The sequence below is a fragment of the Aspergillus pseudodeflectus genome (genome assembly GCF_044049435.1).
Source record: "Aspergillus pseudodeflectus strain CBS 756.74 chromosome Unknown BJX68scaffold_69, whole genome shotgun sequence".
NCBI classification, from domain to species: domain Eukaryota; kingdom Fungi; phylum Ascomycota; class Eurotiomycetes; order Eurotiales; family Aspergillaceae; genus Aspergillus; species Aspergillus pseudodeflectus.
Genome location: NW_027263845.1, coordinates 48,841 through 63,478, shown reverse-complemented (window position 1 = coordinate 63,478; position 14,638 = coordinate 48,841). Strand labels below are relative to the sequence as shown.

General features: G+C 51.0%; 7 protein-coding genes across 7 annotated transcripts; 1 reads left to right on the top strand and 6 right to left on the bottom strand.

Annotated features, from left to right (window-relative positions):
- Positions 1-128: 128 nt before the first annotated feature.
- On the bottom strand, positions 129-476 carry BJX68DRAFT_247171 (uncharacterized protein). Its single transcript, XM_071041740.1, has 2 exons — positions 347-476; positions 129-283 (listed from the first exon to the last, which is right to left on the bottom strand). Exons 1-2 carry the CDS (start codon positions 411-413, stop codon positions 159-161), a joined length of 192 nt encoding a protein of 63 aa, XP_070893816.1. The 5' UTR covers positions 414-476; the 3' UTR covers positions 129-158.
- Positions 429-1,169, bottom strand: BJX68DRAFT_247170 (uncharacterized protein). The gene has a single exon (XM_071041739.1). It carries the CDS (start codon positions 727-729, stop codon positions 490-492), a length of 240 nt encoding a protein of 79 aa, XP_070893815.1. The 5' UTR covers positions 730-1,169; the 3' UTR covers positions 429-489.
- Positions 1,170-2,155: 986 nt separating this feature from the next.
- Positions 2,156-2,713, top strand: BJX68DRAFT_258670 (uncharacterized protein; the record flags this gene model as incomplete). The annotated part of the gene is made up of 3 exons (XM_071043566.1): positions 2,156-2,181; positions 2,261-2,290; positions 2,353-2,713. 3 exons carry the CDS (start codon positions 2,156-2,158, stop codon positions 2,711-2,713), a joined length of 417 nt encoding a protein of 138 aa, XP_070893814.1.
- A 33-nt stretch (positions 2,714-2,746) lies between these two features.
- On the bottom strand, positions 2,747-3,156 carry BJX68DRAFT_247168 (uncharacterized protein). Its single transcript, XM_071041738.1, has 2 exons — positions 3,135-3,156; positions 2,747-3,060 (listed from the first exon to the last, which is right to left on the bottom strand). Exons 1-2 carry the CDS (start codon positions 3,145-3,147, stop codon positions 2,849-2,851), a joined length of 225 nt encoding a protein of 74 aa, XP_070893813.1. The 5' UTR covers positions 3,148-3,156; the 3' UTR covers positions 2,747-2,848.
- Positions 3,004-4,429, bottom strand: BJX68DRAFT_247166 (uncharacterized protein). The gene is made up of 4 exons (XM_071041737.1): positions 4,216-4,429; positions 3,336-3,931; positions 3,135-3,288; positions 3,004-3,060 (listed from the first exon to the last, which is right to left on the bottom strand). The coding sequence occupies exons 1-2, from the start codon at positions 4,372-4,374 to the stop codon at positions 3,587-3,589; spliced, it is 504 nt and encodes a 167-aa protein (XP_070893812.1). The 5' UTR covers positions 4,375-4,429; the 3' UTR covers positions 3,004-3,060; positions 3,135-3,288; positions 3,336-3,586.
- Positions 4,430-8,517: 4,088 nt separating this feature from the next.
- BJX68DRAFT_271863 (uncharacterized protein) lies at positions 8,518-12,387 on the bottom strand (the record flags this gene model as incomplete). Its single annotated transcript, XM_071047051.1, has 8 exons — positions 8,518-8,580; positions 8,634-10,260; positions 10,311-10,965; positions 11,023-11,366; positions 11,441-11,550; positions 11,610-11,858; positions 11,917-12,157; positions 12,212-12,387. The coding sequence occupies 8 exons, from the start codon at positions 12,385-12,387 to the stop codon at positions 8,518-8,520; spliced, it is 3,465 nt and encodes a 1,154-aa protein (XP_070893811.1).
- A 515-nt stretch (positions 12,388-12,902) lies between these two features.
- On the bottom strand, positions 12,903-14,509 carry BJX68DRAFT_247139 (putative sulfite oxidase). Its single transcript, XM_071041736.1, has 4 exons — positions 14,268-14,509; positions 14,154-14,218; positions 13,667-14,108; positions 12,903-13,620 (listed from the first exon to the last, which is right to left on the bottom strand). Exons 1-4 carry the CDS (start codon positions 14,322-14,324, stop codon positions 13,012-13,014), a joined length of 1,173 nt encoding a protein of 390 aa, XP_070893810.1. The 5' UTR covers positions 14,325-14,509; the 3' UTR covers positions 12,903-13,011.
- Between the last annotated feature and the right edge of the window lie 129 nt (positions 14,510-14,638).

Sequence of the window (14,638 nt, the reverse complement as noted above, 5' to 3'; positions counted from 1 at the left end):
TAGAACCGGTGTTGACGATCTGGAGCAGCGACATGCCCGACCTTCGAACAGGGCCGATCCACCCGAAATTTCAAATTGAAGATGCCCGGTTATTTTCTTCCATCCCCGACCCCAACTCTCATAATCTTCTATCGTCCATCCAATTCGTGGCGGTTTTCTCAACGAGTCCACCCGGTCATCAGAGTCAGTTTACACAACATGTGAGCTAGTCCTTTTCTACGGTCTGCTCTCGCCCAGGCTTTCCGTTGCAGCTCTGCCAAGCAGAAACCACCGAGCAGCTGCCCTTCATTTCACCAGCGTGGCCCGGTTCTCTGTAGACACTCCCGTCGCGTGTCTGGTTGCAAACGTCCCTTGCCTTGCCCTTGGTCAATTCGCTCCACTCGGGTTCCCACATTGACCGGTCGCCGTAGCATCTTCTGCTCCGGCCCGTGACCAGCAAAGAATCCATGCAGTGCTGCTGTTGGTTATTTGGCAGGTGATATATTTATCTTATGTGTACGGAGTAGGTAAACATGGAAATATCCCAGGCAAAGCAGGGGTCCCGCCGATCGGGGCTTCCACCACCTTCCTTTTCCTGGATCGTGAGATAGTGCCACTAATCGGTTTTGGGAGTTTGAACAAGGGGCTCCAGTTCGGGGTCTCAGAACTCGCACGCGTCAAAACAAAAATTGCGGCTTTGGATTCGACCACAATTCCTGGTGCAGGAACAACGAGGCTTACTATGCCCATTCAGCACTTTCTGCTCATCTCCTAGCTTTACTACGCAATAATGCGATATGATTCATTCAGGGAGAGGTGATGTGTCCAAGTCCCTGCCGTCCAGGATGGAAGCAAGATATATATATTCAATGACCGTCGTTATCGTCAAGGGTGACTAGCAGGGTGCGTGCTACACCCTTTTCCTCGATTCAATACCCAGAGACCGAAATCAAATCTCACAAATTTGCTTACAATACTCTATAAAGCCGGTGTTCAGTGGTTGATATGACATACGCGCAGATGACTTCGCTTGGCCGGCCAACCGGGCAATGCAGGTGGGTGAATTTCGTAGTTCTTCGCAGGGGAAGATGAGGGACGGAAATAATCGTCACCTGAATCCGCATCTTGTGCTCCAAATGTAAAGGCCTGCGTGCGATAGGCTTTTTAAGTGGCCGGCCCGGCTAAATCTCCCAATAGCGACGTATCCATCCAAGCAATCGGAAGCTTGGATCCGTCTACCCTGCACACCACGACTTACCCGGGGAGTCCCCATATGCACGTGACAAGAGCCCAGGGAGCTAACCAACGGGCGGTCGCATACATTCTGTGATAGTTGTTGCTGTACAGTACCTTCCGTCGCCTCACCTGAGAGGTTATGTGGTTCGTGCCCCTGCCAAGCAAAATGATCATTATGTAAGATGGCCGGGCCATTCATGTGACTTGCTCGTGCGTCCCTCAAAAACATTCACTTCTACCCCGAGGCGTTTCAACGGGCAATTGTGCGCGTCACTGACCCGGCAGTTTATCGCACGTTTCCGTTCAAGATTCGGAACCCTCAAGATGAGGTCGTCTATCATGTGAATAATCCCTTCTCCCTTTGCCCCGCCTCGTCCGCAGATTGAAGCGATGCATGCGTGTCCTCAAACGGGGCAGAGCAAAGCCGGTGAGCAAAGGATGCTGTTCCAAGGGACTCAGACCGCCGGACGGCCAGGAAGGGGCGTAACGGTGGACCGCGGTTGACCAGAGCTCCTTCAATTCCAAACACCTTTCAATATTGCCCTGGTTAGCTGTTTTCCACCCACCCCCGGCTGTAATTGCTTCCTGGATCAGTGACTGACGCTCTGAATCGACCGCAGCTACACGAGAGACGGCCAACCGTAAGGCTAGCGATTGGGTGGGGCGGGGCTCACCTCCGGTAACCCCGTGCTTTGCAGGCCCTCTGAGAAATATCCGCCACGATTTCAGGTCTCATAATTGCACAATTTGTGGCAGCCATCTACATCCGCTGGAGATCATTGGAAATGCGCTGAACTCTGGTGCTCGGGTGCTGCGTGCCACACACCGGCACAACGGGTTGTGACACCGGGCTGTCGTCCGCGCGAAGCGGTTGCCCGAAACGAGGATGACCGTTTGCATTCAGACATGGGTAACCACTATCTTGATCGTCCCACATAAAATGACCTCCAGTCGACAGTCTGGACCGTCGGTTGTTGCATCCACTCTCGCACCGCAATCGCAACATGAACTGGCGAGACGGGATTTGGTGATGGGTCTTGTGCAGGCTTGGAGTGCACGCTTCCCTGGCCTCGAGGTATGCCCGCTCTCTTGAACAGATTTCAGAGCACTCGCTGACAGCCAGCCTGACGTGCCCAGCGTCCCGAAACAAGATGGCCCTATCAACAACCGACGCGTCACATACGTGCCACGGGTCCCTGATTCCAGGGTCGGCCTGGCCCAATCCCGGTGCCGCCGAGGCGCTAATGTCCCGGTTCCGTCGGCTGCACCGTCTGGCCGGTTACGATGCAAACGTTGCGGTGGCACGCGTTCGCGGACCTACCATTGCCGACACTCCCGCGATCCAATAGCGTATCCCGCGATAGGAGTCTGTTCTCGCCGTCGGACGGGCTGCGCAAACACGAAGATGTTGAAGCAGCCGAGTACTGTGGACGGTGGTACTACGGACCGTTCGATTGCGGAATTACCGGGCTGGGGGCATGCGTTGGGCCCGAAGTGACCGTTGTCGCGCGAGAAATCGACGTCGATTATGCTAGCGTTAGAACGCCCGTGGGATCAGGACATATAAAGAAGTCTGTGAGAGTGATCGAACTGGCACGGGTGCTCGTCAAACAAAGGGCCATTGGTAGATCGGTCATCGGGAAAGACCACGCCCTTCGGCTATTCTGGAGGCGACCGATTGACCGTTGCTTCTGGATGGTCCCTTCGTGTCGGCCACCGTTGTGTCAGTGTTCAACCACCGATGATGACACGGCTCAACGTCAAGATCCAGGAGCCGAAGGTCCTCGCTCAAGTTGGGCTGAACGATCGCCTTGACCTGGTTGCGGATCGACTGTCGAGCACAAACTGGAGACAGTGATTCGTTAGCATGGCTTCATTGGACGCATCAGCTTTTACCAAACCTCGAAGAGGGTACATACCGCCTACCAACATACTCCCCCGACGAGTATTCAGGTATATCCTTATCGTCTGTGGCACATCTACAGACCCTTTCATGAATCGAACCCTCGTGCCGGGGCTCCGCGAGGGCTCATTCTTGCGGTTTCGACGGTAGTAAAGGGCGAATCGGAGGATCTATTACGGTCAGCATATGATCGCGGTCCGTTCGGCGGTCGTGGTACCTTGAATCCCTGGTGATCAAGGTCCAGCAAATGCTGCATGTTCACCCACCGACGATTGTCTAGACCGAGTTAGCTCAGCTCACTGTCCTGCGGGAGACACGAGGGTTTGCTGCGACGCGCGGTACCTAGGTCCTCCATTTGCTAGACAACGATGAGCTTCCGGACCATGGCGCGGTGTTGTTTACTCGCGAGGACCAGGGTCTGGACGAGCGAGAAGACCCGCGCAATTCCAATTTGGAGATGCAGTGTGCTCAGATCAGGGGCGCATGCGTGTATGACCGCAGTCCTTTCAGCTGAGAGCTGATAAAGAAGCATGTCTCTGTCTTCTTCTTTCCTGTACTGACACGGGATGCTCCATGATGAGTGGTTTTTGGAACAGTTGGGACATTTCGACTGAGCCGGCCGGGGTAAACCACCCTCGCTTTCTCCAGGAAATGTTTGTTCCATTGCATCTCTTCCTCCATCTCAGTTCTGTTGTGTGCCTCCACCGGTGTGCTAACCTCGCGGACCAGGATGCCAAGGACGGCACCTTCAGGCTGCCTTCTCTCCCAGCGTGTGCTCCCATTGTTCTCGCTGTGCGATGAGTTGTTCCGTGTCTGTTGGTCTGAGGTAAAGAGGGTTCGGTCACCACTAGGGTGTCATTTCACGCGATGATTTGGGGTTTCTGTAGTTTCGGACCCTGGTGGCTTTGTAGACTGTTGTTGACCTTTCTTTTTGTGTCTTCGACGGTTGCTCGGCGGCTTGTTGCCTCCGGGTCAGCTTCGTTTAGCTTCACGAGGATCTATCGGGGTCCCATCGATGGGCGTGTCCGTGTGGTGGGTTTCAGTATGTATGGATCTTTTGAAATTTGCGCATAGGCGGGAGCTGCTGCTTGACCAACTGGGGTTGCGAAGATGTTCTTGATTTCCGTGATATCTCTGCTTAGCACCTCCTGGGCACGAGCTGTCGCGTGGGTTTTGGCTGCCAGCTGGTTGGTGGTTGGGAGGTCCTGGGTCTTTCGAAGGTCGTTGTTGATACTCTCGAGGAGCGGTTCGACCATATTCCAGTTTGATGCTCGGTTCTTGACCAGCGGGTTGACTCGCTACTCCTTCAGGGCGCGTACGTCCGCTTCGATTTAGATTGCGTGGTCGCGTATGGTGGGCGGCTGGAGGCCCAGCTGCGGTGCAATGTCGCTCCGCCTCATACTTTCGTGGTACTTGGCGATACCTTGAGAGCTGACAAGTAAGCGGCGACACAGTCTGAATCAAACAGATCAATGGTATTGGAGTAATTTCAAAAATTAGGTATCGACGGCGGGTGGTTGTTTTCCCTTCGGGGCTGGGCCAGTGAATGCTGACGTAACCAAAAAAACCAGTCAAACCTGGCGCCGGTTTAATCACGTGGCTTAATACCAACTGCTCACATCAAGTTGAACACCTACCCACGCCATATGATGAGTTGCTGCCTTGTTGGCCAAGAACACAGTCTCGCGTGAGTTTTGGCCGTCTATCTATGCCTCCAATGTCAGATGCTTACCAGCCATCCTAGCCCGTTAAATTTCGCTTACCCAGAGCTTCCCTTGAATGAACTTCAAGCAGGATTCCGTGCAGAAGAGGTCAACAAGAGAGCTCTAGATGCCAAAAGTAGGTATTTAAGACGGCTCTCTCTGCTCAAACTAATCTGGGGCTTAGAATGTAACAATATACTCCTTCGGGTCCTTTCTACGCTAGTATCAACAGCTCCGAAACAATCCGCTGGCATCACCAACGACGATCCCCTTATTAGCGGCCTCGCCTCCTTCACCTTCAGCGCGAGCGCAGGAGGTATGAAAACTACTCCAACGCCACCTCTTGCGAAATTTGCGCTGAGCTCCGATGCGTCAAACGAACAGATATGGACAGCTGCTGCGGGTTTGATCTTGAGATAACGCTCAACCCCTCCTCGCCCTACTGTTCAACGCCCTAACCTTGATACTCCTTTTCAGCCCAGTTCCGCTGAGCAGAAAGGTGCGGAATAAACACACGATCGAGTCAACTTTCTTATTATGGAGGAGCTGTTCGACCGAGTTGTTGATAATGTTGAAGGGTTCCATGAACTCTTTTTTGCCCACAAGACAAAAGCAGGTCTTGCAAGTCCCTGCTACGAACGATACCAGATTTGTACGGTTCCACTCGATGAAGGACTGGCCAGATCTGCCTGGCTAAGATGCCTTCTTCAAATGATTCGGCGGACTGCAGGAGGGAGTGCTTTCGCACCTCCCACCCCCGGGAATTAAGACTGCTATCAAAGAAGGAGTTGTCGGAGTCCAAAGCAGGCCGTAAAATGTTCGACCGCGGCTCCTTTTTTTCCAAGACCTAGGAAAGGCATTTCTCTACTGCTTGATTCACAAGTGAGCTCTACGTCCAAGCCAAGGGGGCAGTCTGGTTTCAGCAACGGTAAGTAGGCCACACGATGGCCTTTGAATGAGTGAGTCATGGTTCGCCGATTTGGATTAAATCGTACAGTACTCAACGAATTAAAGAGCAGTTTAATTAAGAATGGCCTGTGGACAATATATTACATATATTACTAACGGCGAGTGGTCAAGATACTCTAAATGATATTTACCGGCCAACTACTGCAATCAATTAATCAACTTTGTAAGGTTTCTTGAATATACCCCGAACAGACGACTGACGCGCGTATACGGATATCCATCTATAGTATAAGTTTTAAAGAAGTGGCGTAAAAGTAAACTAAGACGTTAGGAAGAGATGTAGTCGGACAGCATTGTTGGCAAGTCTTTGTTCGCACCCAGCCATTCCTGTAGTCACCTACATAATATTAATGTATGCTACGAAATCGCCGATGAGATAGGGCTCTGGATAGATAGCAGATATTATTGTTATTCACTCGGAGTCGGTTACTGGTGACTCTCCTACGTAGAAAGCTAGTCAACGCGAGACTCTTAACTAGCTGGATCGATGGTTCGAAACCGACGGGCATCAACCTGTATATCGTCAGTTACTCAAGCCAATGACATTGGGTGCTCCTGCCGCTAGAGTTGCGAGATGAATCCCCGGGCAAGCGCGCACGATTGAAAAGAACGCAGCACCCAATGTGAAAGATGCTAACAACTGCAGAGTGCTTGATCGTCCCGGTCAATTATTAATGTTGTCGGTGTTAGGCGGCGGGCCAGATGAGTATTTCTGTACCTGGAAACCTCGACTACAGGATGACCAGGAAGAACGACGACGCGTGAATTCGTTTTGACCAAGAATGTCACGATGCAAGTACCCTAGCTCACTGAAGTCCGGCGCTTGGGCAAGCTGTGTTTAAGTAGCTGAGATAATTGATAGTAGGAACAGAATATAATACCGTATCTTTGTTGGAAAACATGGCGACCCTCGACTTTTGTCGGTGCTCTCTCTTCAAGGCTGGGCTTTTATCAGCCTGAAAGATCTATATTGTCACTACCTTTGGGAGGGCTTTTTCTATTTGCAAGCAGCATTCCTCGCGCTAGCACAACGCACGATATTTGGCTGGGTTGGAAAAGGTATCACGCTGATGTTAAATGGCTCTACACCCGACTAAAACGAGATCTCGATCAAAGATAAAATTGTCTGGGGAAGATAGAATGCCAATATGGCAGATTGTCAGCAGAAACCAGCCGTTATCTTGGTCATTCCTAACTGTATTCACCTTCTCTTTACGAATACTTGTTAGGAAACCGTACGACGGTAGTAGGTCAACAATTGCCTGGAGCTTCGGGGAGAATAGATTTGTATAGAACGAGTTGTATACAACGACGCTAATGGAAACGACTAGGATGTTCATCCGCGCGGTCGAGAGCATAGTGTCATTCAAGGCACAGAAGAGCTCCCGAATGCTTCGTGTTAGTGTGAAAATACTGGTCAGTAGCAGATAGAAACTGGGTCAAAGAACAAGATGCCCGAGCGACCATGATACTTCATCAAAGAAAATCTCTAGACAAGCCCAAAGGATCGAATTACCCGGGCGTAACTTCGAGGCTGTCGCCGGGTGCTCCGATGGTTACCAGGATATTACTTTCAGTGGCTGATGAGGGGGTGGTGTTCCGAGGGAATATTTTGTATTCTGCCTCTGTTAGTGGGTCAGAGATACACGTACGACATTAATTTCTCGCAATATCGAACTTCGTTTTACGACTTATCCAAAGCACCAAAGTGGACCACCCTCCTTGAAATCTAAGAGGGTGGTGTCCTGGAGTCTGGATCCTGTGGTCGAACGAATTAGAAAGGTGGTAGTCTACCGCGCGTCGTTCGACTGCGAGTCATCTGACGGGATAAGATATCGTCCAGCATGGTCATTGTCATTGGAACCTGGTTTTTCAGAAAATCACCTTACGCTATCTCTTAGCTTGCAAACCATTGATGCTTACGGGGAAGGAGTGGCGACCAGTCCACAAGAGACGTTGAATTCTAGTTAGATTCAGTAGTATGTCTCCGTTGTGCTGACATATTTAGATACGATCTGGTGTAGACGGGGACTCGTCTATTCACGTTAGTGAAGGGCTAGCGCTTGGGCTGTTGACAGACGTAGTCTCTATTCCCGTGTACGGCCTTGTATTCAAGGGCAACACAGCTCTGCCGCCCACCAGCTGAGATAACAAACTATTGCGTGTACAAGCAGGCAAACTTCGATTTCTTTACTGGATGGGTATAAGAGAATTATATTGGGTAGCTCAGGACAGGGTGCGATGATACGACACTCTAAATGGGCTTTGGCAGGGCGTCTGGCTCGAAGAGACCACTGCCCTCTTTAGTCTTGGCTTAGTAATTGGCCGTAGACCCAAAGAACTCTTTGGCTTCAGGTCACAGATTATTCTGGGTTTGGGAACTATGCCCATCCTTCCCTAAGTATAGTTACTTCTCTGATTCGGGGTGTTGCTACAAATATAGGAACTACTTTGTCAAACAATGAGGGTGATACGGAATGCCAGTGGAAGATTCCGAATTATCGCCGTGTCTTCCTCAGAGATCTCGTGTGACGTTGTACTGAAGAATGCTCCATGTCCATCCAGGCTTGTCGCAAGGCGGCGACGGACTTTTCAGGAAAATGGGGCATAATTTGCCTCCAGGTCAAATTTTGACTTTTCAACCGGCAAAGCGCGCTTCTTTCCCCGGGCGCTAGCAAAGAGTCAGCTTTTGAAATGTACCCAGTATTTGGAGACTTCGAAGAGTATCTAGGCGTCATTCTGCCTCTGGTCTTGGGCGCCAATGATTGCGAGAAATTCGCAGGTGAGCTGCTGGAGAATGGTGTCCGTGCACGTCGAGGAGCTGGCGTATCACCGCGAGGTACACCGTCTTCGAGGCTACCGCCATCAACCCACGCTATATCGGCGTGTGGCTTCGCGCGGCCCGGAGATGCTGTGGGCTCGACGACGCGAGCGACCTCACGATCGCAAGCTTTGCCACTGATGCACAACGAGCTCGAATGCTCGCAAGACTGAGCTACGGTCTTGACGCCCTGTCTAGTATCTTCGCCATCGTTCGAGGAAGAGGGCCGATGAGCAGGAGTGTTGGGCACCGTATTTGCCAAGGTGATACCATCTTCTCCCGAGAATCCTGGCTCAAGAGGCCTGGGGGCGATGAGGTCAAGGTCAGGAGTCATGCACGCACAACTGAGCGGCGAAGTCACAGTCGAAATATCACCCATGTTGATCTCACTGTCTGAGCTGGCTCTGGTATGAACGCGAGCGTTGTGGTCAACTTCGACATGCTGTTGGTTTACGAACCCGGCCTGCGCGGTGTCATGAGGCGGTAGATTGATGGCGGTGGGCAAGTGAGGCTCAACGGCAAACGGTCGATGAAGTGGGACAGGCTGAGAGTGAAGAAACTTGATTTTCTTCGGTGTTTCTCCTTCGTCATTGGTTCCAACTCTCTTTCGCTGCGCACCGGTACCTCCTTTTCTCTTGACGGCCGGTTTGGGCTCGGGCTTCCGCCATACTGTAGGGCTCATGTGGTCGCTCTCGCGGTTGCAGATGTCCGGAGTGCTGGAGGGTCCCCAGGAACGGATCTCAGTGATGTCGTGGTACTGAGTATCTTTGGCCGAGTTTGAAGATGAAGGGCGATTATCAGAAGGAGCACACACTTCTGTCGATAAGGGCACACTTTTATCCAGCAAGGGCCCAGGCTCAAAGAGCCGCGGGTCGATCAAACCAAGGTCAGGAGTTGTGCGGACAGAAGTCTGGCCCGAACACGCAGTCGATATTTCGTCACCACAGTCATTGGACGAGCTGGTCCCAGTATCACCGCGGTGAAAACTTGCATCCTCTGTGTCGGCAAACCCACTCTGAATCTCAACTGCGGGAGACAGCTGAGTCACGGATGGTGCGGAGGACTCAACAGCTTGTTGCCGACCTTGACAGTGAGGCTGATAGTAGTGGAACCGTATTTTCTTCGGGCTCGGTCCTCCATCTTTCCTTCTTCTGCCTGCTGATTCGGTCCGGACTCTTCTTTTGCCCGTGCGGGGTTTGTTCGTTTTCCATATCTTGTCAGTTAAGCCGTGAACATCATGTAGATGATACCGAAAGTCACTCTCTGATTTGACTAATTTGGTGCAGCCACAAACGGACTCTTTCAATGGCCAGTCAAACGTCTCAATGTGGCATTTCTCAATATGTTCTCGCAAATCTGCACTGCGCAGCCAGGGCTTCAGCCTCTCGTCAGCTGGTAGGCTTTCATTCCAGAGACAACATGGACAGTATCCAGGGCGGATCACAGTATAGCGATATATAATGACCTCACAGTGGCGGTCATTCCACGATTGGATGTGTTTCTCACAGTGGTCACGCCACTCGCGTTTGAAGCACCAGGCCATACACTCGTAACAGTAGATCAGCTCTGCCTCAGCTATATTCAGATCCCGGGCTTTTTGCTTGAGGATGCAGTTGTGAATGTGTGAGCTTCTCTCTGTCCTTTTAAATCTGCAATTCTTAGCTCCTTTTCCTAAAAATAGTGTCAGACGGGAGCTCACTGTAGAATATCGAGCCGGCATGACCCAACAGGGCAACGGCCATCGACGGGTTCCTCGTTGGGGAGGTAGATAACACCATAATCACGGTGACACTGTTTCAGCATATTTTCCGCAAATAGGAGCTTTTGATCAAATGACAGTGGCTCCGCAGAAGATAATGTTGCCCCTAGGAACTCTAGCTCGGGCATGATACGTGCCAGAGCTCGCGTACATGTGCGGTTCTCGGTGCATTCCACGTCGTCCTTCCCTCTACTAAGAATCCGCTGGTCTCTTCTCTCCTGAAACCAGTCGCCTTGATGACGGGAAAGCTCATCGACACGAAGACGAACATGTTTCCTCCTATACTCCCTTTTCACGGATTCTGCGGCTGTAAAATCCCCCTTTCCAAGTAAATCTTGAATGCGGGACTTCAGTGCAACAAGCTCCGCGTTCTCCAGGACGGCTTTCTCTTTCTCAGCCGGTAGAGTGGTAGGGAATCCAACCTCTCGGAACTGTCTATAGCCTTGCCAATATTCTATGTGATAGGTCTCGTTTGGTTCATCGAGAACGTCGCCAACCGTATCAATAGACGAACAATGTGCTAGGTAATGCTCCGGATAGGTTGAGGCAGATCGATGGGCATATATCTGCGACACCGGTGCAGAGCCATGCCTGGCTGTTGGATGTTAGAACGCACGCTTTAGCTGTTGAGTCGGTCGGAGGTAGTACTAACCCTCAATCTTCTTGCCAAGCTGTCGACGAATATCATGGATCGAGGGCTGATTAGAGTACCCCGCGGCAATAAAAATCCAACGAAGAAAGTAACAAAACCTCTGTTTCGTTAAGGCCACCTCCTGTGGGCCTTGCGCTGTGACGTTTCGAAACACTGGTGCTTCGAGAGCTTCTGTCTTCCAGCGGAGGGGAATTTCCGTTCTCGATCCATTCCGGAGATCATACTCAGCTATATCGTCCAGGGTGCCGATACCCCAGAGAGCCCCGTACTTCAGAGCAATAATAAGTAGCATAATACCTGAAGCGAACTGTGGTCTGGCGTGGTCTCGTATTCCAATACCGAATCTAAATGAATTCGTTAGGTGAAATCACGGGCAACCTAGTAGGAAACCTGCTTGTTCCGCCGGCTGAACACTTACACTGTGTATTTTGAACTTCTGTGCTTCTTTAACCATTGCTGATTGATCCGGAACCCTATCTCCCAAGGTTCGTTTGGATTGGGGCTGCGGAATAAGACCAGTTCAAGATGCTGCGAACAGTCAAAAACGTATGCTTAGGAAGTGACAAATATTGGGTGGAGAACCTCACCTTGAATCTAAGGCCCCTTAGTTCTTTATGTTTGTCCTCTGGAATGAAGGCTCCAATTCTTGCTCCCGTGAAGAGGAAGACCTGCAGTGCGAACAGCATGAAAACTTTAAGAAGCCCATGGATGAAGACAGGGCAATCGCGTGTCCACATCGAAGCCACCAGGTCTTTGTAGTCGTTTCTTGTAAAGTCAAACTTCTGCTTCTTCACGTCCTCAATCTCCCCCTCTTCCGTCAAGCCTTTCTTAATCCACTTAAGATCGGTTAGCACAGATGTCGTTTATGAGCCAGGGTATACATGCCGAGTATACTTCATCACGATCATCTTTCTTGATAGTGCTGCCGGTTGCTTCCTCAAACCCACCAAAGAACCTTTCAGCACACGCTAACGTAGTCCTAACAGTAGGCAGCTTCGTATCACTGAGCCGGCCATCGCCTTGAACAGAACGCACATAGAACCGAATAAAATCTTTGATAACGACATGATCTGGAGCTGGACAGCCACGTTTTAGTTCGTAACCAGTTTTTTCATAGTTACAGTACACTAAAAATCTGATGTACGAGTTCAGTATGCTTCAGGGGAAGATGTGGTCCAAGATAACTTACGCCTCGTAGAGCTTCACATAGTGCTTGTGCAGTTGTTTGACTTCGTCGGTACGATCATGCCTTTTCCGTACGGCGTCTTCCTCGACATGAGCTCTTGGAACATAGCCATTTGCTGCGCAACGCTCAAGACGTTTGCGTAAGTTTTCGGCATCCTGGAAAAAGGCCTTTCTGCCCATTGCTGGCCTGCAACTCGGAGACGGGGGGCACACAGAGGTAAAGAAAATTCGACTCTTAAACAAGGAAAGATAGAGTGTAGATTGGGAAGGACGTCGAAGTCGCATGCCAGGCAAAATGCTCGAAGAAAAGCCATGCCTTTATACCTTCCTCCGGAGCTGTCGTCAAGATTTGTCGTCATTGCCCTCAAATTTCGTTTTGCTTGACTTCACTGACAAGGCGCAAGCTGAATTCCGTTGTCGTCATGTTGAGCGGGTATTTGAGCGGGTTCGGGCAACTCTTGGAAATGTCGTTGAACATAGTTGTTGAACTACCCGCGCAAAATAGACGGGGTGAGCGGCTCAGTGAGTACACGTGACAGCTCATGAGCAAGGGCTGAGTGCTCAGTGAGCAGTGCTCCGTGATGTGAAATACTCACTGAGCAGACCCCTGAGCGCCCTCACTAAAGCGGCGGTGTCCCGAAGAGGAAGTCTACGGTCGTCCTAGAAAATCAAGTACGTATAATTACATACATACTGGAACCAAGAACAAAAGACATCGCCAAGCACCCATTAAGCATCTCATGAAGCATCGCATTTAAACATCTCATCCGGCATCTCAGTATCTTGTCGAGCATTTTCTCCTCTCTACCCGACTGTCAAATTCCTTGCTCTTCCATACCCATTGTAGCCCACTCCCCTCAGGTTCCATTGAGAGTGCTCTGCTTGCTGGTTCCCCCCGGCGTCATATGCCCGACTCACTATCTCTCTTCCGGATCCCTTCTCGACGTCGATCTCTGCACTCCAGAGGACCCAGCACCATTTTCTCGTCTTATATCTGTCATTGTCCGGACCGCGATTGCCAATCTGTGCATCCACCCAGCTTTTTCCTCCGTCACCGGAAACCTGCACCTTCGTGATTGGCCCGTCCGATCCCTGGGGAACTGCATAGCCTTTGACCTCATATTTCCCTGACTCTGGGAGAGTTATCGTCTCATTATCTTCTGGTACGGCTATAACCGAGTTGATGGGCACCTCACACATCGCCGGCGTTTTATCCCAAAATTGTTCCGCTGCGTCTTTGTCTACGGCTTCCTCCGGCAAGACCTTGTAATCGCGCCGTTGGTAGAAATTGGTTGATTCCTGGTCCTGGATCGTGATGCTGTCAAGCCATTTCACCCATCGCGCACCGGCGATCCCAGGTAAAACCACTCGAACCGGGTATCCATGATTTGGCTCGAGGGGAGCGCCATTCATCTATCTTGTTAGCCGTAGAAGAATACTCCGAAATGGCAAGGCTAACCTCCAAAGCAAGAATGACATCAGCGTCCTCGCTCAGCGCCCTCGCTAGCTCTACACTACCACCGAACCACTTGTCCTCCTGGCATGGTACCTGGTAGCTCGAGAAGGCGGCATGTAGTCCGGGACGAGCCTCTTGCACCCCAGCATGCTGCAAGACATCTCGTAGTCTCGGCCCTTTCCACTTGCAGTTCATCACAGCTGCGTCGCCCCAGTCAATGCCTTCGACTTCTTTCAGCATTGTGCGCATGGTATGGCGTCTGTTGCCGGCACATTCGAGCGCGCAGCATATCTCGTGCTGTGGGAACTTAGTGGCGAGGTCATTGACTGTTAGGCGCAGGGGATTCGGAACAAGCCCATCGATCGTGACGGTGTGTGTGCTCGCTGAAATATGGGGAACAGGGCCATGGTTCCGATCGTATGATATTGCGCCTGGTGTTATGAAACTGGCATTGTCAGTGCCCAGATCTGAGCGTAACGTGGATAGGTACCTAGAGACGAGCTCCTTGACAGAGGGCTCTCTGTTCAGAGGATTGTCCGTGGAATATTCTGTATGCTACTGTTTTTAGATATTGTCCAGCAGAAGGGCACTATATTAAGCTTACTGTGCAAGCCATTCTGATTCTCATCGAATGTTTGAATAAACTGTCGTTTGATACCATGAGCCAGATCTCTGTATGTTAAGCTCTGACGTCATGTCACTGGTGGGGTCGCCCCTTCTCTTTACTCCAAGCAAATTAGTGGCGGATTCGAACCAGACAGACACCCAGCAGCCAATTGACTGGGGCATGTACAGTAGCCTGTCCATTTGAAGAATAGTTTGCATGGTCGAGATCCTCAATTCAGGTCAAGGGACATGCACATTGAAGGTTTGATTGGGTGGAGGGTGAACTATCGGCGGAGAAGGCACGTGCTGCCCTAGCCCTTATCGGACTGCCTGTTTGGGGTGTTTGTTTATCCTCCGCCCCGTGACTCT

What these genes read in the sequence shown, in the direction of transcription:
- BJX68DRAFT_247171 (XM_071041740.1), bottom strand. Translation starts at nt 413, where the DNA reads ATGCTACGGCGACCGGTCAATGTGGGAACCCGAGTGGAGCGAATTGAC. An exon ending in CCAAGGGCAAGGCAAGGGAC is followed by an intron (nt 284 to 346) that starts GTTTGCAACCAG and finishes GGTGAAATGAAG; the next exon opens with GGCAGCTGCTCGGTGGTTTC.
- BJX68DRAFT_247170 (XM_071041739.1), bottom strand. Translation starts at nt 729, where the DNA reads ATGGGCATAGTAAGCCTCGTTGTTCCTGCACCAGGAATTGTGGTCGAA.
- BJX68DRAFT_247166 (XM_071041737.1), bottom strand. Translation starts at nt 4,374, where the DNA reads ATGGTCGAACCGCTCCTCGAGAGTATCAACAACGACCTTCGAAAGACC. An exon ending in AGAACATCTTCGCAACCCCA is followed by an intron (nt 3,932 to 4,215) that starts GTTGGTCAAGCA and finishes TCAGACCAACAG; the next exon opens with ACACGGAACAACTCATCGCA.
- BJX68DRAFT_247139 (XM_071041736.1), bottom strand. Translation starts at nt 14,324, where the DNA reads ATGGTATCAAACGACAGTTTATTCAAACATTCGATGAGAATCAGAATG. An exon ending in GAATCAGAATGGCTTGCACA is followed by an intron (nt 14,219 to 14,267) that starts GTAAGCTTAATA and finishes TAAAAACAGTAG; the next exon opens with CATACAGAATATTCCACGGA. An exon ending in GTCAAGGAGCTCGTCTCTAG is followed by an intron (nt 14,109 to 14,153) that starts GTACCTATCCAC and finishes TGACAATGCCAG; the next exon opens with TTTCATAACACCAGGCGCAA.